Source organism: Lepidochelys kempii, chromosome 3 (assembly GCF_965140285.1).
Source record: "Lepidochelys kempii isolate rLepKem1 chromosome 3, rLepKem1.hap1, whole genome shotgun sequence".
Lineage (NCBI taxonomy): Eukaryota > Metazoa > Chordata > Testudines > Cheloniidae > Lepidochelys > Lepidochelys kempii.
Window position 1 is genome coordinate 65,411,561 of NC_136382.1, and position 21,520 is coordinate 65,433,080.

A 21,520-nucleotide genomic window follows, 5' to 3' on the forward strand; every position below is an offset into this window, starting at 1 on the left:
AATTAAAACCAATTTTATACATGCTCACACTTCAAACACTGTTTTTATCTAGATTTATTCGAAGGTAACAGTCAATTAACTGTTGAAAGACAGCACAATATGGAAAAGGGAACCGACAAAAGCATGTTAAGGTATGTCTACACTGCAATAAAACATTTGCTGCTAACCCGTGTCAGCTGACTCAAGCTCGCAGAGCTCAAGGTGTAGGGCTATCCAACAGCAGTGTCACATCCAGGCTTTGGTTTGAGACCGGATGTCTACACTGAACTTCTATAGCTTCGCAGCCTGTGACAGATGACAGGCCAGCCACAGGTGTTTTATTGCAGTGTAGACATACGCTGTGTGTTTAACCCCAAAATGCTTGTCTGTGGAATCACTCTATTTATTTTAAACCAGAATTGAAACGCTTTATTTTATCTTGCAACTAAGGGCTTGTAGGTATTGTGCAAAAAAATATTATTTTTTTTGTTGATTGTATGAGGTCTTCTGATGTGCACCCTTTATAAACTTGAAAAATAAGCAACATTTTTATTTTGGACACATATAAATGTGGAATTTAAAAGATGACATTAGATTTACCATTAATTGTGAATGATCACAAGGATGTTGTGACAAGTAGTGGTGTGCAAAAATAACCTGCTCACATGAAGATTGCCGTATTTTTATAAAGCATTATAATGAGTTTTAAAAAGGCAACAACTGAACTCATCAGGATTCAAGTACACCAGTGCCTATGAAAAGAGATTTAAAAAATGCTGAAAGATTTAAAAGAAAAAAAATTAGACAACTTGTCTATTATATAAACAGTTACAAGCTGAATAATGCATCACTTATCATCACAATGAATACTCGTAAGGGGACATTATTGACATTTCTCCCCTTCTTCTGAATACTGGCAAATAAACTTATTTTCAGACAAGAACACTTCTGATACATTTATACATTACTGTATGTGGGCTGATGTTTTCTGGGTCCAAATAACTTAATAATTGCAGGAAAGATAACTCAACCAGAAATGCTTGTTTTTGGCAGCTCACAACCCTCACCTTTTTGGTAACTGGGACGAAGACCGGGTTTAAAAACAAAAAAAGATTCCTGAAGAGCATGGCTTTGTGAGGCTGCACATTTGGCCTAATGCTACCTCTGCTGTCTCCTCTCCCATATACTTCCCCAGGAATCCTTTCAAGCTGAACACACTAGAAGCAGGACATTTCACTGTGATATTCTACAAGGTTTTCTGAGAGTGATAAACTAGCCAGGAGGGGTTTGATTTATATTTATTTATAGTGCCCCACTTCATGTAGATTTTTTCTTCTGCATTGCTGATAAATCAAGTTAATGATTTGCCTACACCTACCATCTCAGTACCTCATTTGCCATTAGAAGTATATTAACTATTTATGTCCCTAATACCATATTATGTACGAGAAACTGACACAATGACAGATTTTAAACATACAAAGCATAAATACTCTCTGGAACAGATTGCTCTATTGATGCAAAATCACAACAGGGGGCATTGAAATAGGAGGAAAGTGGCCTTACAATCACAGTGTAGCAATCTGTCATTTCAATGTTTTCTCTCCTAGATTGGCCTAATCATATTCTGGAAAGCAGAGACCAGCATACAACAGAGCACAACAAAAATGGAAAAAAATTAGTGAAAAATTAATTTTATTCAGAAGAGAAAAATCAAAATACAGACAAATTGTCATGGAAGTACACAATATAGTCCCAGAATATATATGTGAAAAATTCCACACTTCTGCTTTTATTTGAGTAGTCAAATCTAAAATGAGGAAAAGTAGGATGGGGCCTAACCTAATTGCTGAGTGGTCTTAACCCCCACTGATATCCCATATCTCACAGGAGATGCTCAGCATTTTGCAGTATGTGTTAGAACAATATTATTGGCAAACATGTAAAGGAAGTGCTGACTTCTCCTGGAATCTCAGTGTTTTAAAAGAAGCTCTTTGTAACAAGAATCTCTCCCTCTAAACCCATTCCTCTTAAAGAGTTGTCCTTTGACAAGCTCACAGCTTTCTTATTTCTTAATTGTTTGCATTGTAGTTGTTGCTGTGTTGGTCCCAGGATATTAAAGAGAGAGACGGTGGGTGAGGTAAGCTCAAAAGCTGTCTCTTTCAGCAACAGAAGTTGGCCCAATAAAAGATATTACCTCACCCATCTTGTCTCTCTTATTTCTTAATTGTTTAAGAAAAAAAAAAACAGCCTGTACAAACAGAATTTCTTCCACTATTTTCAGTAGAAATGCTTCTCCCAGGCAACTTCAGGACATAAGAATAGTGAGACTGGATCAGACCCAGGGTCCAGCTAATCCAGTATTCTGTCTCCAAAAGCGGACAGCACCAGATGCTTCAGAGGAAGGCACAAAACAGAATAGACAAAAGTGGGCTAATCTGCATCCTATATTTGGTCTCCTCGTAATCCTGATACTTAGAGATTAGTTTAAAACCTGAATCATGGTGTTTAATAACTCTAACCCAAATGTATGGTAGCATAAACTAGTATAACTCTGGATCATCTAGTTATCCATATAAATGCATGACCCATTTTTGAATCATACTAAATTTTTGGCCCCAATGGTATTCTGTGCCAATCTTGAGGACACATAAGAAAATAGATTAAGGTTACAAAATAGGCAGGGTTCTGAATGTGTGTTAATACAGGGCTCAGATATACAATACAAAAGGGATCCGCAATATTAATTTTCTCATACAGTTCAGCCATATCCTTATCTTAGGCAAACTACAGGGTGGGCTGCTGAATTATGGTAGTAGTGATGCTTATGCAGAGATGAATAGCTCATCTTTCCCTCCGCTGCCCACACATATATACAAATCTGCTATGACACTCTCTCTGCACAATGGAGACCAAAATGATTACTGACAACTAAAGAATGAGAGGTCCACTCCAAAAATGGAAACAGTGCAAGATTATTTGTTCCACATGGAATGCATTTGGTGGTATCAGTCCAATTACAAGTGTCTACAACACAGAAACTGCCACCAACTCCAATCAGCACTAACTCGCTTGTCAACTTTTGTTGACAGTCTCATAAGAGAAAGTACTGAATGGGCCATAAAGACTGAACTACTCCATAGATATGGTCCCTCCAAGCCAGGATTGAGGCACCTAGGAAAGCCTAGAAAGGGCTGCGTGGGGAAGTTTATGTTGTAACAACCTGAGATGCACGTGCTTTGCAAACAGAGGATTTCTGTCTCCAGGATTCTCAATTTAGCAACCTCTATGAGGCCTATATCCAGACACCCTTCTTTTTGTAGTTGCAAGATCATTTCTTTTAAGTAATCATAAAACTTTTTGTTTGTGAACTTTAACCAATGCATTATCAATTTAATTCAGTTTTACATAAGGTGCAGGCATGTAAATACCACTTTTTCTCTTGATTAGGGAGTAGGATTTAATATGGAAATAATGTATATTCTACATACATAAGGTTGCTGGAAAACAACAGTTTACATATTACAGTTCTAGTTGTTTGATTACCTCTGCCAACTCAAAAAAGTGAGAAAAGTGGTAAAAGTTGCATATATATTTCTTAGCTGGAATTCACTATATTAAATATTTTATACCCTCTCCTGGCTGCCAGTTCTTCATTTTCCACATAAAATACATAAGTTACTATCAGCCACTGCTCCATCTAGATAATTGATTTCTTCTCCCCTGATGATTAAGAGGTCATCATTAAGGTCACCCCAGCAGTCAGACATAAGTCATTGTCAGAACACCAGTCTTGTAATGTATGCCTGTCTGAACCAACTTTCTCTGTCATTGGCTTTGCTGTTTCAAAATCAAAAATCCAACAAATATCAAAGCTAAAATAATAATTAAATATTATCTTCACGTTTTGTACCCTCAGTGACTTGTGCTGGAAAGTCACCCTAATGAAAACGATCCTTCTATTTCTGTATTTTATTTGAAGGTTAACTTGAGAATAATTTTCAGTTAGCATGTCTGGATTCTTCACATCTTCAAAAAGGCAACCTGTAAAAGAGAACAAAACAAAAAACAATTGTTAGCTTCAGCATGGCGAGAAAAAGCATAAAGGATTCCTGCCATTCAAAGAAACGTTGCACTTATCACTTCACAGAAAAATGCATTTACCCAAAGCTGTGCAGTACTTTTCCCAAAGAAGTGATTGTTAAATGCTGAAGATAGTTTTAATATGTTTATTCTACTTTTCTGTTTATGCCCTTAATGTTCTCAAACTCACTTTTCAATGCTTGCTGCTGAATTAAATCAACTGTAGGATTTTTCACCGTTGCAACAAGGATTAGCAAGATTCTCTGGTCTGTATTTCTGTGAGGGAAAGTCATGTATACATGTTTTTGTCCTTGCATCAGAAATACAGTTTGTTTCTAAATAACAAAAGTAAAAGGTGTTCATCTTTTCTAATTTAAGAAGACATCTGACAGTATTCTGAAACTGGTTTCGATTTTAATCCCTGATATACTCCCCATTTTGCCCAAAATATTAGCTTGTTTTAAGAACGTTGTCTCTATCTGCTATGAAATCCTGACCTCAGAGTTAATGGAAAAACTCATTCTGATTTCAAAGTGAATAAGAAATAGTCCAAGACACATCTGTGATGCTGCATAAAAAGGAAGATAACTAATTACACTAATACAGTCACCACTGTTATAAAGTTGCAATAAATCTTGTACAAGTATGACATGTAAGGTATCAATAGAAAAGTTATAGACTGCTAAGTATTATTATCCTGTTTAAATCCATGTATCATCTTTGTATATGAAGTTATGAATATTGGCTAAGACTTTGTATCTCAAACATGTTGTTTTCTTGGGTGGCACCCCAAGACAGCTTTGCATCGAGACGAGGCAGCCTGCTTGATGGCCCATTAAGGACAATCAGCTCACCCAGTGTGCCCCTCCTGAAGACGTTTTAGAACGCATTGAGGCAATGGCTACCCCGTGATTCAGCAAGGCACATAAGGACATGTGATTTAAGACTCCATCTTTTGCCAGTAACTTTCCATACGCTTGGGCTAAAAGTATAAAAGGAGACTGTGACATCACTTCTTTGTCTTCAATTCTGCCCCATATCTTTGGAGATGATTTCTAACAAAAGGAAGCTTTGGATAATGGACTGATGACACCCAATCTATTTGAGTGAACCAGAGAGAATTACTATAAGATAGCAGATTTAACATCACTGCTATTATCCTGACCTGCAAACTCTGAAATAACTGTAACGTACACGTTTCCTTTAACCAATTAATAACTCTTATTTTCTTTTTGTATTAATAAACCTTTAGTTTTTAGTTACTAAAGGATTGGCTACATGTGTGGTATTTGGTAAAATCTATCTATCTATAAGTATATATATTGACCTGGGGGAGTGGCTGATCCTTGGGATTAGAAGAACCTTATATACGATGAATCTGTTTTTCAGTAACCTCTCATCATAAAGATCAGATGTCTGGGTGGTGATACGGGCTGGGCTATGTAAGGGGACTGTATTTTGGCTTCTTGTTACCCAGTGTGGTGATGCAGGAGCTCACTTTTGTTACTGGTGTGGTGAACTCTAATGTTAGAATGACCATCAGTTTTAGGGTCCACACACCACGCGCACCGCATCATTTTTTTTTTTTTTTTTTTACAGAAAAATCCTGGAAGGAGGAAAACTACATGACAAACACTGCATGGAAAATGATCCACCTTCTTCCCTTTAGTGTGCAGGGCTAATGGCAATATAGAAGGGACAGGGAGTGTGACCTGCCAAATACAAAAAGCCCAAGGATTTGTGGGAGTAAATGGGCCGATCCTATTGGCTATTGGTTCATCTCTATGAGGTGGCTTTCCCTCCATGTTCTTTTCAGCCTTCCTCAGAACTGGCAACCTATACTAGAACACATTTAGGATGTGACTTTAAACAACTGGGAACAAATTATGAGCAAAGTGGACCTCCAGAGTAAGCAAAACAGCTAACTATTAAACTGGGGAAGCTTAATACTATGCTGATCAAAAAGGTAGTTCAGAAAACGCATTAAAGCCACTTTGGAAAGATGAAAAAGCCAATAGGGCATTTAGCATATTGCTGAAAACACCCAGTGAACAGAACTGATGCCTCATAGAAACACAGCAAGAAGAAGAGTCATTAGACACATGACCTTTTTGAGTCATTAGACCTTTTTCCTCCATGCTCCTTGCAACTCCAGTGGATCAACTACACAAGCAAGTACAGCTCTAGTAAAGCTCAATATCATCTTGGGTTTGTAAACTATTAGACTATATGTATGTGGATGTCATGCTGATCTTTAATCCCCAGACTGTTTGATACTGTATTTAAAGAATGTACTAAATATGATGAACTGGCAGGGATTGAATATAGAGCTGCACAGAATAAAAGATTTCTTTCTGATCAGATGGCCAAAGGAATACTCAAAAGACACTCAAATGTTTGCTTTGAATTGAGAAATATATGCCAGGAGCCAGTTATTCATGGAGATGTTGCCTGGACAAGATGCAGATGGTTTGCTCCTCCCACTTCCTAGTCTAGCTTGATCTTATGCCAGTGCAAACTGAGCACAAATGTTGTGATGAATCAGATAGGATTGCCTACATGCAAAAGTTGTTTCGCTTTAACTTTACAGTTGTAGTTAAATGAGAAAGAACTTAAGTACATTTCCCCCAGTGAAGTGATAATGAATAGGGGTTGTTTTGGAATGCCATTTACACCTGTGTATTTTACTGGTATGAAACATATAGGTATTAGAAATCCTGTGTCCCTAACCTTTAAAAGCACACACTCCCCTTTATTTATGCAGCATTCTCTCACTTTGGAGGGAGTAAAAAGTAGGCGTAGTTTGAAAGTTTGTGATCCCCATGATTATATACTGAAACTCAGCTTTTGACTGAGTTGTTTTTGTGTTTTGATGAAATAAGCATGTAGCTTAATCTCTGCTTCCTAAAGCTGATTGTCTCAAAAAAAGAACCACTTGTCCTTTTCTTAGCAAAGAGGAGAATTCTCTCCAACTCCATCTTCTTTATCTCCCTCAATTCAGACAGCCCTTTTGCCCCCACTGCTTGTAACTTTGGCATCATTTTTCACCTTTAACTTTTCTCTTACTCCTGTATCTACTGTCAGTTCCACAGAATTGCCTACGTACTCTGAACACACAGATCTTGTGTTTTGTTTGAATACATTGCTCATCTAGCTTGAGCCTTGCCTCTGCTCATCTAACACCAGACATCCTCTCTATCTGTTCTGTCCAGAATGGTAATACTGTGCAAAGAGATTTCTCTCCAGCGGCTTCTGCCTTCTGGAACAGCCTTCTTTTATCTCTCTGGCTCACTGAGTCTCCATTGCTTTTCAAACTTCTTCTACAAATAACGGCTTTTCTCCCTCACCTATTCCTCGTAATTTTTTTGTCTGACCTATGATCAAATCCTTAATTTATTCATTATGGAATGCCTTTACAACACTGTGTTCTGGTGTTCTTACTAGACACTCTGTTATATTCTTTAACTCTGTGAAACACTTCGAGATTACAGCTTGTATGAAAAACACGTGCCAAATAAAATGTTATCAGAAAGTTTCAAGAAGGTCTAAAATTAAACTGCATGGACATCTATTTCTTCCTGAGCAAACCAGTATTGCTAACACTGTCTTTAACTATACGTACATCTAAAAAACGTCTATTAGCACCCAATTGTTATAATTTTTTTAAAAGTACGAACAATATTAAAGGTCCAAAATTACCCCTGTCATTCCCAACTAACACCCAATCTCTTATAAAAATTAAGGCAAAAGTTTCAAAAACTTGACAAAACAATTTGTCTGGCACTAGGGTTACCATACATCCAGGTTTTCCCAGACATTACTTTTTTTTTTTTTTTTTTTTTTTTTGAGGCTCCGTCCTCTGTCCGGACAAATTTATCAAACAACAGGAAATATCCACAATTTTTGCAGAGCAGACGCTGCAACTCCGAAAGAGTCGCGATTGGTCCACTTCCTGATTGGTCGACAGCTGCTGGATCCTGCCCACCCAGGCTCCATTCCCAGCCCTGGGGAGGGGGTCCCACAGGAAGGCACTGACTGACTGCTGTCGCTGCATTCCAGACTTGCATCTGCCGGCATGATAGAGAGTGATACTGCCCCCAACTTCAAGTGAGTACCCCTGTTGCAGGTACCTCCTCCAGCTTCCCCAACTGTACCCTCCCTCCAGATCCCCCACCCCAGAAGTGTTCTCTTTTTGGGAACCTGAAATATGGTAAACCTATCTTGCGTTGTACGCTGAATTTGGTTACAGTTCTGGCAGACCACAGGAGGAATCAAGTCCCAGGGGTGTAAGATCTCTAGTGCAGATAGAGATATTAACCTCAGGAACCAATAGTGAGATCAGCCCAGTGGCTCATAACTGCAAGGGAATATGGAGAAAGGGCTTTGTACTTCATGACTAACCATGTTGAGCTGTGCCCAGAAATAAAGAGGATGCCAAAGCAGGTCATAAAACACTGGTACTATGGGCTCATAGCTATTTGTCCCACTGAGTGATGAGTGTTGGGCTTTTTCAGTGCTAAGCTCAAATAGAGAACATTGCAGTAATGTGGCCTGGGGGTTACAAAGGCAATGATTGCTGTGATGAGGTTTGCATTTCAGAAAGAAATGGTCACAAACAATAGGACTTCAATGACAAGGCACTACCTGCCACCAAGATTGGAACAACAGCATCAGTCGATGGAATATGATCATGAAATTGCAACCAGATTGCTGGCGGTCTGGCACATAGAACTAACATAAGTGGACTTACTATTCAGTTAATTTCTTCCTACCTATCACCATCATTTCCCCATTTTATCTGGATTCATCTTAACCCAGTTTATTCCAATCCATTTGTCACAGTCGCTGGAAGAGTAAAAAAATATGGCAGCTTCCAGTTGTAATGACAATCATAGAATCATAGAATATCAGGGTTGGAAGGAACCTCAGGAGGTCATCTAGTCCAACCCCCTGCTCAAAAGCAGGACCCATCCACACTTAAATCATCCCAGCCAGGGCTTTGTCAAGCCTGACCTTAAAAACTTCTAAGGAAGGAGATTCCACCACCTCCCTAGGCAACGCATTCCAGTGTTTCACCACCCTCCTAGTGAAAAAGTTTTTCCTAATATCCAACCTAAACCTCCCCCACTGCAACTTGAGACCATTACTCCTTGTCCTGTCCTCTTCCACCACTGAGAATAGTCTAGAACCATCCTCTCTGGAACTACCTCTCAGGTAGTTGAAAGCAGCTATCAAATCCCCCCTCATTCTTCTCTTCCGCAGACTAAACAATCCCAGTTCCCTCAGCCTCTCCTCATAACTCATGTGTTCCAGACCCCTAATCATTTTTGTTGCCCTTCGCTGGACTCTCTCCAATTTATCCACATCCTTCTTGTAGTGTGGGGCCCAAAACTGGACACAGTACTCCAGATGAGGCCTCACCAATGTCGAATAGAGGGGGACGATCACGTCCCTCGATCTGCTTGCTATGCCCCTACTTATACATCCCAAAATGCCATTGGCCTTCTTGACAACAAGGGCACACTGCTGACTCATATCCAGCTTCTCGTCCACTGTCACCCCAGGTCCTTTTCCGCAGAACTGCTGCCTAGCCATTTGGTCCCTAGTCTGTAGCTGTGCATTGGGTTCTTCTGTCCTATGTGCAGGACCCTGCACTTATCCTTATTGAACCTCATCAGATTTCTTTTGGCCCAATCCTCCAACTTGTCTAGGTCCCTCTGTATCCTATCCCTGCCCTCCAGCGTATCTACCACTCCTCCCAGTTTAGTATCATCCGCAAATTTGCTGAGAGTGCAATCCACACCATCCTCCAGATCATTTATGAAGATATTGAACAAAACCGGCCACAGGACCAACCCTTGGGGCACTCCACTTGACACCGGCTGCCAACTAGACACGGAGCCATTGATCACTACCCGTTGAGCCCGACAATCTAGCCAACTTTCTACCCACCTTATAGTGCATTCATCCAGCCCATACTTCTTTAACTTGCTGACAAGAATACTGTGGGAGACCATGTCAAAAGCTTTGCTAAAGTCAAGATACAATACATCCACTGCTTTCCCTTCATCCACAGAACCAGTAATCTCATCATAGAAGGCAATTAGATTAGTCAGGCATGACCTTCCCTTGGTGAATCCACGCTGACTGTTCCTGATCACTTTCCTCTCATGTAAGTGCTTCAGGATTGATTCTTTGAGGACCTGCTCCATGATTTTTGAGATGAGATTTTTGAGATCATGAGATACTGACTCTTGGTAGATACAAAATAAGCCACCTTTCTTAACTTTCTGAGAATTTGTGTCAACATTTCTGCCATTTTACCATTTACAATAAATACAAGCTGGTATGATTTGTCTTTTGCGTGTACGTATGTACGTACGTATATGGCTGTGCTGCGCTGCATATGCATCTGTAAAGAACCTGAAAATGGAGCGTTTGTATTCATTCAGGTTTCAAAGTAACAGCCGTGTTAGTCTGTATTTGCAAAAAGAAAAGGAGTACTTGTGGCACCTTAGAGACTAACCAATTTATTTGAGCATAAGCTTTTGTGAGCTACAGCTCACTTCATTGGATGCAGCAAGTGAGCTGTACCTCACGAAAGCTTATGCTCAAATAAATTGGTTAGTCTCTAAGGTGCCACAAGTACTCCTTTTCTTTTTGTATTCATTCATTATCTGAAGTTGTTACCAGCTTCTTGTACTGTGAAAACTAGCAAGACGGAATGCTGAGACTTTACTCAATATTGTGAAATAGAATAAAATTATAATATTTTGAAACAAATAGTAGATTAAAGCAATTTTTCTTGGCACAAGTAAGGATACATAGAATACAAAATCAGCATTTAAAAGTTGGCTAATATAAACCAGACTGAGTTTCTTGAAAAGGACTCAGTACACTGTACTATCTGCAACAACAAAAAAATTCTCGTGCAAACTGTTCAGAAAACTAATTATCTTGACAACTTAGTTTGTAGATCACAGTTGTTTTGTATGGTACTTCTCTTTCACAGCATTCTTCTTAGCGTATGTGCAACATGTCTCAGGTGGCATATGACCAGGATTCATTACTGAATTTTGTCCACTGGTGGGATCATTAGCTTCCCCGGCCCGGCCTGGGTACTGACAGGGACTGCGTGAAATACCATGTTTGCAGGCTTTGGCAAGATTATCTGTGGTGATCCCTGATGAGGCTAATAGTTTGTGTGGCTCAGAAAGGCAATAGGATGATAGATGGGGCAAAAACTCCCACAAACCCACATATCTCTAGTCAAAGAGTTAGAAGAAAACTGCAACATTAACTTTTTTGATACTTTAACCCTGCTAAGGTACATGAGTACATCTACAATGTGATACAGACATATAAGATACAATACCTCCTGTCATTGAACAAATAGAGGTTGGATATTATTAGTTTTTTCCAGCTTACTATTATTGCATTTTATAGGCTTTCCCTTGAACCAATAGAATTTAATAAATTTTAATCTTTAATTTGTATGTATTCTATATAACGTATTGTATTTAAAATATTGTCGGTAATTGTTAGCTATTTTTATGATTTCCCGGTGTTATTACTCTTTTGTTGTTGGAGACATCAAATATTCTGATGATCTACTGTGGGTTTTTTTCATTCAGTTTGGTAATATTGTAAATGCAGTCATAAAGCATTCTTTTGTAAATTTTACTTTTTATTACACAGCAGGGAAATATAACCGCACAAAAACCACTCTCTCTACAGGGAAGTATTTAAATGCATATAATCTTCTCCAAGGAATAAAATGGTCAAATTAAATAAACACATCAACTGTAATGATATTACCGGTACTACGTACTGAAAGATAGAAGGATCCTGCATTGATACAAGAGAAAAATCTATCTCAAGTTTTGTATTGAAATAATTGTTGCTTCTGACCTTCCCTTTTTCTGCTAGATCTCTAGAGTGAACTCATGGCCCCACTGAAGTCAGTAGGAGTTTTGCATTTAACTTCAATGGAACCAGGTTTTCACCACTAGTCTGGTTGTCTGTGACTTTTCCATTAAGATTATTGATTAAGTTGCTGTCTCTGTTCATATGGATAGCTAAATCAGGAGCAAAGGTGGAAGGTATACTGGGTTTCCTGGCCATTTGAGAGTGGGAGTCAGTAGTTTAGAGGATTAATATCTTCCATTGTTAGTATTTTCCAGGCTTTGTGGAAATCCTAGAACTGTTGAAAGTTTTTCCAACAGAACAAGATTTTTTTAATTGGAAAATGCTGGTTTGACAGAATCGAAATGTTCCATGGGAGCATGTCGATAGGATGAAACTTTTGAAAGAAACCCATTATGCAGACAGCTTTCCTTGGGCAGTCGTCTTCTTGGGCAACCAGGTTGGTGGTGGTCCAGCTATCTGCCTGGAATATTTAAAAAATTTCTATTCCATTGAAAAATTTGCATTTTCAACTTTTTATTCTGATGCAAAACATTTTTTTAATGCAAAGTTTTCCACAGGACAAAAATTTCAGTTTCTGCACAGCTCTCCCATGTAATAAAGCCCATAGACATGTGGAGCTTTCCAATGTGGTCCTATTGTAATGGTTGCAGACAGCAAGTGGATACTGAGCAGCTGAAATGTTGGCAGATTTTTCCATTATAGCCAAGAAGTGTCATAGTCTTGGCTTATTCGTTGTCTATATTCAGGTTATGATTGATGCAAATCCTTTACAATTTTAAGACAAATCCCCTAGATGTGTCTGAAGACACCAAGTATTCTGCATCGTCTTAATTAAGGTCTAAATCCTATCTGATTCATCACAACATTTGTGCTCAGTTTGCACTGGCATAAGATCAAGGTAGACCAGGAAGTGGGAGGAGCAAACCATCTGAATCTTGTCCAGGAAACATCTCCATGAATAACTGGCTCCTGGCATATACTCTCAATTCATGTTCTGGAAATACATTTGCAAAAACAAAATGAAAATGACTTTGAAGGAATATTATTTAACTGCTAAACCTCAACATATGCCCGCCTCATTCTGTCTCCAGTGAATGCAGGGCCCAATAAAAAGGCAGCTGCCTTTATCAGACTAAAGTGCTAGTAGGCAGTTATTTATTACCTCAGTATCTATGAAACTCCTTCCTTGGGGTCTGCACCTTGGCACCGGGGGAAGGCTTGTGTGTTTCAGTGACCCAGAAAACTATGCTACGGAAGTTTTAACTCTTCACAGGACCACCCAAGACGGACAGGTCAAAGGGTAGGGACCAGTGGAAAAGCAGTCCATGATCATCCAGGAAGGGGTTGAGCAATAGCAGCCAACCTATCCTTGTAAAAAAGATGAGTTATAGAAACACAACGTAGCAGCCATTCTGGCAAACAGCATGACAGACAGGGATGACAAAGCCTTGCTCATGCCCTAAGCAACATCTGATGGCTTGGGAAAGATTCAGATCTGTGAAACTGCTTTTTGGAAGTGCACAGACATTTCTAGATTTGAACATTAACCATTTGAAAGAAGTGGGGCATATTTAGTACTAGGACAGTGAAAATAATGTAGTAATCAAGCACATGCCTATGTTAATAATGGGATTACTTTTCTCAGGACAGCCTCCTGATAGCATGCAGAGCTCTGATCCGAGCTACACCAGCTACAGGGCTGCTCTAAATTGTGCTCTGACTATCCACTCTCCAGGCTCTGGGGAGAATACCAGCAAGTTACGTTTGGCTTTGCTATGTCCCCACGTTCCCCTATGCCAGATCGGAGACAAGCAGATGATAGGAGTGCCCTGAAGTTCACTTTTCACCTCTGATGAATCACAGACAGAAATTACAACATCTGAGGAGAACTGCTCCAGGTTTATGCTCAGATTGGGAAGTTTCATGGCATACTTTGAACATAATGAACGATGATCCAGGCCCTAAGTATGTATCGGAATATGAATAAAAGTTCTTTTCATAATTACTTTATCCCTGGCACTTACTTCTGCCCTAAGCAAACTGTAGAAGGATCAGCTTGCGCTCGTAGGGCCTGATCCACCAAGGATGACAGGATCATGCCCTTAGCATGGTAAAGCCAATCTAATTGCTTTACTTCTAACAACAAACAGAATTTCAAATACAAAAATATTACCTGAGGGATAAGATACCATGAAAACCTTCATGAAACAATCTTACAAAACCACTAAAAAGCGTGGCTATTAAAAGGACACTGCCAGTTTCAAATGAGTTCCAAACACTGGACCTTATAAAAATATAGTTTTACAAAACCTAGGACTAACAGAAGAGTGTCCATGATCATCATCATTTTTTCATTCCAATGGACTTTAACAAACCAATCTATTTCCTCGAAGCGTCAGGAAACTAAACATTATAGCATTGTGCTAGTGCAGGGAAACACAGACGTGAAACCAAATAGAAACAGACGTGATGGGACTGAATTGCCCTGATGGGTTACAAGAGGAGGGAAGGAAAACCCAGATCATTTGGAGTTAGGAGCAAGGCTTTATGATATTGTTCCATCATTCCCCCTCTCACGGTGGCTCAGCTGGTGCTCCAGATGTTGGAGGGAAAGGAACCCTCTGTGAGATCCTCCATCCACCCAGCCTCATGGGAATTTGAGAAGTTAATGCTGACCCTATCAGTATTCATTTACATGGGTCCATCTGTTACACTGTAAGCAATTTGACAGCAGCACCTGGGGGAACCCAAGGGAAGTATATATTTGTCAGAGCCACACTGTCATGGAGCCCAAAGAGGGGTTGGAGGCAGTGCAGAGCCATGGAAAAGCTAGACCTCAGTAGATCTGCTGCCTAAGCAGCCAAATTCCCTGCTGCTTCTGCGAGAAGAATGAGGAGGGAAAACTCCACATCCCAGTGGGAAAGATATGAAGGGAATCCCACAAGTGCAAATTTGTGCTGTTTCCTGTTCCCTGGAGCAGGGATAAACTGTGTGAGAGACAATATGACCCAGTTACTGTAGTTCCATTGTCCAAACTGGGAGACAAGTAAAATGTAAACAACCCACCCAGTGGAAAATAAAATAGATTTCAGTGGTAATTTCAGCAAGAATTTTTTTTAAAGTATGATTTTCAACCTGATAGTGTCCCTTTAAAATTGAATGAAATAAGTCAGTCTATAACTAACATACATGCTTTCATTTTATCCCTCTTAACAGTGTTAATTTCTCAGTAGTATTGAGTTGCACTAGGCTCTTTGTACTTGCGATATAACAGAGGTAAATATGAAACAGAGAGCAATCCCTCTGAAGTTCCAGGCTGCGCTTTTTGCTGACATAATAGCAGTATGCCAAAGCAAGACCAAGCTTTAGAAGGAAGTCTAAGAGCAGCCAAAAGAATAGACAAAAGGTCAATCTCTACTGGCTTTTATTTTACATCAAGACAAAAGTCCTTTCAGCATATTGGAAAATATTGCTTAAAAATGTAAATGTTTTAAGGGAAGGAGAAAAGTGATTTTTTAAAATCCAAATTTAAACGGCTACAAACCCTAACAATTTTTATTTTGTCTCATTCCCAACCCCCATCATTGGCCTCTTCCCATTTTCTTTCCAGAGCAGCCATTATTCCTGGTAGCATGTGTTATGTAGAGAGGCACAGATAGAACAGTAGTATTTACTTTTGTTAGACTTAAATACAAACCATGGATATAGATGAAACTTGGTGCTAATGCTGCATTGTAATTACTGATCTAAATCCAACCAGAATAATTAAAAAAAAAAAATCCACAGAATTTAGGATTTTCCTTCTCAAGACCAGATGCTGTTTGCTTTATACTGTTATGAAGTGCAAGCCTCAGCTAATCATGCAAACTTAAGCAGCACTTATTTTCTACAGCAAATGATTTAAACTGCTGTAGAAAAAATGTTTGCCTGAGGGCACAAGTGTGGGGGCAGTCTGAAAAGACACGTTTAACGAAGGCTCTGTTGAGTCCCAGCAGTTCCAAGCCAAGTAACTTGTGCTTTGCATTCTTGTGCAACCTTTTGTTTTAGTTTTCTCATGGGACAGATACCAAAGCAGAAACTTATCTCCTTTATGAGGGCTGTTTCAGAGAGGGGAAAGATGGCAGCTGTGCTTCTGCTGTGGTATTTAACTCTGGTCTTAATGTCATTTAAATATGCAATGAAGAAAAGAATGAAAGCCCTGAACAAGAGACTAGACATGGTTCAATCTTTTTAAAAGAAATGGACAAAAGGAAGAAAGATTCTGAAAATTCAATTCATGGATTTAGTGTGGAGATCCTGGGCCAAATTAATGGAGTCGTGTCTGTCAGAGCTCCTTTGTGGTCTCAGGCCGCTAGCTGTAACCTATCTTGAAGTGGGAACCCATGCTCCTCTCCCTCCAGACCAGGGATTTAGATGCCATTCCTCCTGCAATTCACTGTGATCACCTGAACAAGTCTAAGGCCATGTCTACGCTAGCACTTATGTCAGCAAAGCTTTTATTCCTCATGGTGTGAACCCCTCCCCCCAGCGACTTAAGTTTTGCCGGCATAAGCACTCATGTGCACAGTGCTATGTCAAAGGGACACGGTCTCCCACCAACATAGCTACCACTGCTCATCGAGCTCTCTCCTGTTGGCATAATGCAGCTACATGAGTGCTCTTACAGTAGCACAGTGGTATTGGTATATCAGTGCCATTGTAAGCTTTAAGTGTAGACATGGCCTTAGTTTAGTTCAGCACCTGCCTCCTGTTCTCTTTCAGGGGCAATGACAGGGTTAACCAGTGACTAACCCACCTTCGTAAAGCAAACCATTCAGAACAAAAAGCTTTACAGAGAAAGCATATCATAAGAGAATAAACGGCTTACACACATTCTTATCTGGCCATACTGATCTACTACCTGATAGGTTTCAAAGTCCTTCAAACCCTTTCTGCAGGGTATGTGCCTCCTGTCCCAGTGCCCACTTCTGCAAGAGCTAAATTTAGCCCCACAAGTAGTGCAAGTTCTCTGTATTTCAGCCCAATAAGGAATATAAGACCCTTCATGGCGATATCCCAGAGAATGTGGACTATGCTGGTTATCACTGTTTTCTTTGTAAAACTAGATACCTGACCTTGCTGGGGCTGACAGACAGAATCTGTTAGTCTTATTTTTTTCTTGAAGGCTACCATTTAAAATACCACTCCTAAAATAAAACCCATGTGAGAGGGTTGTAGAACACTGCACATGTATAATAGTATCCTCAAACACCCCAGGATAAAGAACACAGCATTTTGACTGCCTCTTCCCTGGAATGCCAGTGGGGATAGTTTAATGGTCTAAGCATCAGGTGTGGAAACCACAGATTTAAATTCCAGTAGGATCAAATCAGCTCTCGCTCCCTCCTAGGTAGATTAACAGAGTACAATGGATGTTATGTGTGTGGGGGGGGGGGGTCAGAGGAGAGGTCTAAAACCACTGTGCTATAAACTCTATACAGACATTAGAGATCCCATTCACTTTTTGTAAAAGATGGGGGCTTGCCCAGGCGTGCTGTGCAGTGTGCCATATGCTGCTTATTTGCATGACTGCTATTCTTGAGCCCAGATGTGGGTGCCCTTTGGTGGTTCCGTGTGCATGTACATTGTGAAGTATTCTGGGCTTCTTTGGATGAAAACTGCTATCTAAATGCAATTTATTGTCACTGTATTCACTGTCACTGTATTCTGCGCCATACCAAGGTAGCTCGTTGTGAGTGTCATTTTTATGGCGGAAAGGCCTTTCCTAAAATAAAGGTTTCCCCTAAAGATGACCAGATTCTGCATTCACTTGATCTCCTTTAGAAGTTTGTTCTGTGGTTGGATCCCCTTGACTGGGAATGCTTTATTCCCCATTCACACACACTTGTCTTGGACTTTATGATCTGCACTGTCCCAGAGGAGTGCAGGTGTCATGGTGGTTCAGAGATCTAAAGAACACCAAAAGTTGCACCATGGTAGAAGATTCTCTTCCTTTTGCTTTGCAGTTAGACAATGTCTGTAGTTCTAAGACTTCAAGTCCCCACTGCTTTGCTAATGGGATCATCACAGATCTGAGTGTAATGAGCTAATTCTCCCATAGGTAATGTACTTTCAAGAGATGCTTAGAGAAGATGCACCCTTAAACATAATGAAGTCAAATATAATTATACTAAAACTCCTTAAAAGACAAAAATCATCCAGCATGGACAACATAAAATAAACATTTAATATCTAAAAACTGCATTACTAAACTGCCTAATGAGCCATTCCTCATGCCACTGAAAGTTTTTAAATAGAGAATGATAAAAAATAACTTTAATAAAACTTAAATACCCATTACCAGAAGTCACATAGTGGATTCTGTCTCAAGAGTAAACATGTCTATTACCATTGTCTTTCCCTCTGTGAACAAACAAGGACAGAAGAAGAAAAGCACGAATTCATTCTCTCTTTGATATGGCTGGCTGATGTTGCAACAAGAGCTAAATTTGTCTGAGTTAAAATCTTTTTTGTTAAAAGTATAGTGTGTAGGATGGAAAAAGACATGAACGAGGCAGAAAGACAAGAAAGGAAAAGAACTGAATAATATTTTACAGAATCCTCATTTCTTAGTCTGGTTGTGAATTTGAGCAAAAGTTCTTTGGGTTTTCCTAAGAGAAAAGGAATTTAATCACTTTGCTTTACAACTCTGGAAATGAAGCGTTTGACTGGGAATGGGTGTTGGAGCAGGACATTCACATGTTTGAAGAGTTAGATTTGGGATGCTTTCATTTCAGAGGGATTGCTGGATGGGTGCAGTTACACTGAACACCCCAGGAATAATGCAAAAATCAGCAAGGATATAGTCAACTGTTTCAGTGGCTAATTTGACTACATTTCAAAAATATCCTGAGAGTATCCTGCACTACAATAGTCTGTTTGACTTGGAAAATCTGTTCCCTCTAGACCACCTATAATTAGCAATGGATGATGCACACTTGGAAGACAAATATAGACACCGCAAAGGTGATGCATCACAACCTGAAAATAATTAATGCTCATCCTAGTAATGCCAACTACACCAAGTGACTTCGGAACAGTTTACTAGGCCAATAATGTCACAAAGGAATGGGGAAATCATTTTTCATAGCCACAAAAATAGGTCACCATAAACATTATGAAACAAGAATATGAGTGAAAATAAAATAGATTTTGTGACAAGTTGTACTCACTATCACACAATATAAGACTTGCATGTGGATTTTCAAGGCACTCCAGCCATCCTGCTTCAAACATGAGACACATTCCAAAACAAAACAGATAATAAAGCAATTAAAGTGATTTTGCAGTTAAAAAAAACACACACATCATTCAGGAACTGAACAGCTCAAGTGGGCTGTGGGCTATGTAGAGACTGTTGCCTCTAGGTTACAGGTTCAAATCCAGTCCAACACACAAGCTACCCAAAGTCTTTACTATTTGTCCAGCAGTTTATTATCATGATTTGCATTAGAGTGGTGCCTACAGGCTGGACTTACATGTGAAGAACATTTGTAATCCCAGCCCAGCTCTTCAGGGATAGGTGCCCAAATCGCAAAACAACCACCGCCACAAACAACAGCCTTCTTAGCAGTCCCAACAAGAATTGAATGAATCCTGAGGTCTAAAACATTTGTTCACACTTATAGGTGGTCCCTTTCAGGTTAGCAATGAGTAAGGCCCTACCAAATCCACAGCCGTGAAAAATGCATCATGGACCGTGAAATCTGGTCTCCACCATGAAATCTGGTCTTTTGTGTACTTCTATCCTACACTATACAGATTTCACCAATGTTTCTCAAACTGGGGTCCCAAGCCAAAAGGGGGCCACAGGAGGGTCACAAGTTTATTGTAGGAGGGTCGCGGTATGGCCACCCTTACTTCTGCACTGCCTTCAGAGCTGGGTGGCCCGAGAGTGTTGGCTGCTGAGCAGGCGCCCAGCTCTGAAGGCAGCACCCCACCACCAGCAGCGCAGGAGTAAGGGTGGCAATACCACACCAGGCCACCCTTACTTCTGCACTGCTGCCTTCAGAGTTGGGCGGCCAGAGAGTGGCAGCTGCTGGGCCAGAGAGGGCCCACATCTGAAGGCAGTAGCACAGAAGTAAGGATGCCAATACCATACCATACCATACCTGCCTTCAGAGCAGGGCTCCTGGCCAGCAGCTACTGCTCTCTGGCCACCCAGTTCTGAAGGCAGTGCTGCTACCAGTAGCAGAGCAGAAGTAAGGATGGCAATACCATGACCCCGTGCCCCAATAACCTTGCAAACCCCACCACAAGCCCCTTTTGGGTCAGGACCCCACAGTTACAACCCTGTGAAATTTCAGATTTAAATATCTGAAATAATGAAATTTATTATTTTTAAAATCCCACGACCATAAAATTGACCAAAATGGACCGTGAATTTGGCAGGGCCCTAGCAATGAGGCTTAGTTAGCAGGTCAATGTATTGTTTACTTGAATACAGTTTCGCTGCATTCATTTTAAATGCTATTTAGAGTGAATTAGCACATTTAAAAAGCCCAGTTCTTAAAGTATCACAAGGCACAGGGAGTAAAAAGTTCTGGAGGTTCTGTGAACACCAAAACATTTCTGAGTTCATCCATATCTACTCACATTTTGTCCTTTTTTTAGGATCTTGCATAGCTCTGGAAATTCCAGCTACTCTCGCCAATTAGCGCCCTAGTTTCCTTTCCACACCAGGTTCTTTGATTTATTAGAATGATATTCTGATTGCTTATTGGATAAAAAATAAAAAGCCTCTAGTAAAACATTGCTCTGAAGAAGCCACCTTGACACCTTCACACACACACACACACACACACACACACACACTGTCCCTCTCCCTCATGTTCTTTTTCCTCTTTTTAAATTTTTCATAGTTTGTTCTTTTTGCTGGCTTCCCAGCATTTCAATTTTCTCCAGCTTCAGGCGATCACAACAATTACATCTCACTATTCTGTGACCACTTCTTGAACTGATGTAATGCTAGAAATAGTATTACGCAGAACAAAGCTAATGTTTCTCTTTCACAACGTGGGATTTTCCAGGTTAGGGTTGCCAATTTTGGTTGGATGTATTCCTGGAGATGTCATCACAGGACATAATCTTTAATTCCTGGAGACAACAGGCCAATCCTGGAGGGTTGGCAACCCTATTCCAGGTTCATTTTTTAATCTTCCTTTTACAAAGCATTAATCACAGTCAATGATACTCAGTTTTTCCAGGTCTTCTTCCTCTTTCCATACTCACTCTTATTTACTGCTTTTAGTATCCAATTTATCACTCAAGGACAAGTTTATACTGAATAAATTGTACACTAGTGTCATAATTCCCTTGAGGTATCATTCTTCTGCTTGGATTATTAAACTACAAAACAGGGACTTTGTCAGAGAACTGCAATCATTATAGCTTGTTTGACTGACCTAAGACTTCAAAAAGTACCATGTAAAACACTTTCCTTAGAGAGGTCACTTACAAATGCACTATTAAAACATTATTTAACTGTATT

At 39.8% G+C, this 21,520-nt stretch overlaps 1 protein-coding gene across 2 annotated transcripts in view; it reads right to left on the reverse strand.

The window, feature by feature from the left end:
* Positions 1 to 1,657: 1,657 nt before the first annotated feature.
* Positions 1,658 to 21,520, reverse strand: part of UBE3D (ubiquitin protein ligase E3D) — a 112,146-nt gene continuing 92,283 nt past the window's right edge. For both annotated transcript variants that reach the window (XM_073336551.2, XM_073336549.2), the window contains one exon: positions 1,658 to 4,023. In XM_073336551.2, coding sequence (XP_073192652.1) covers positions 4,011 to 4,023 — 13 coding nt within the window. In that variant the 3' untranslated portion in view covers positions 1,658 to 4,010. The remainder of the gene's footprint in view (positions 4,024 to 21,520) is intronic.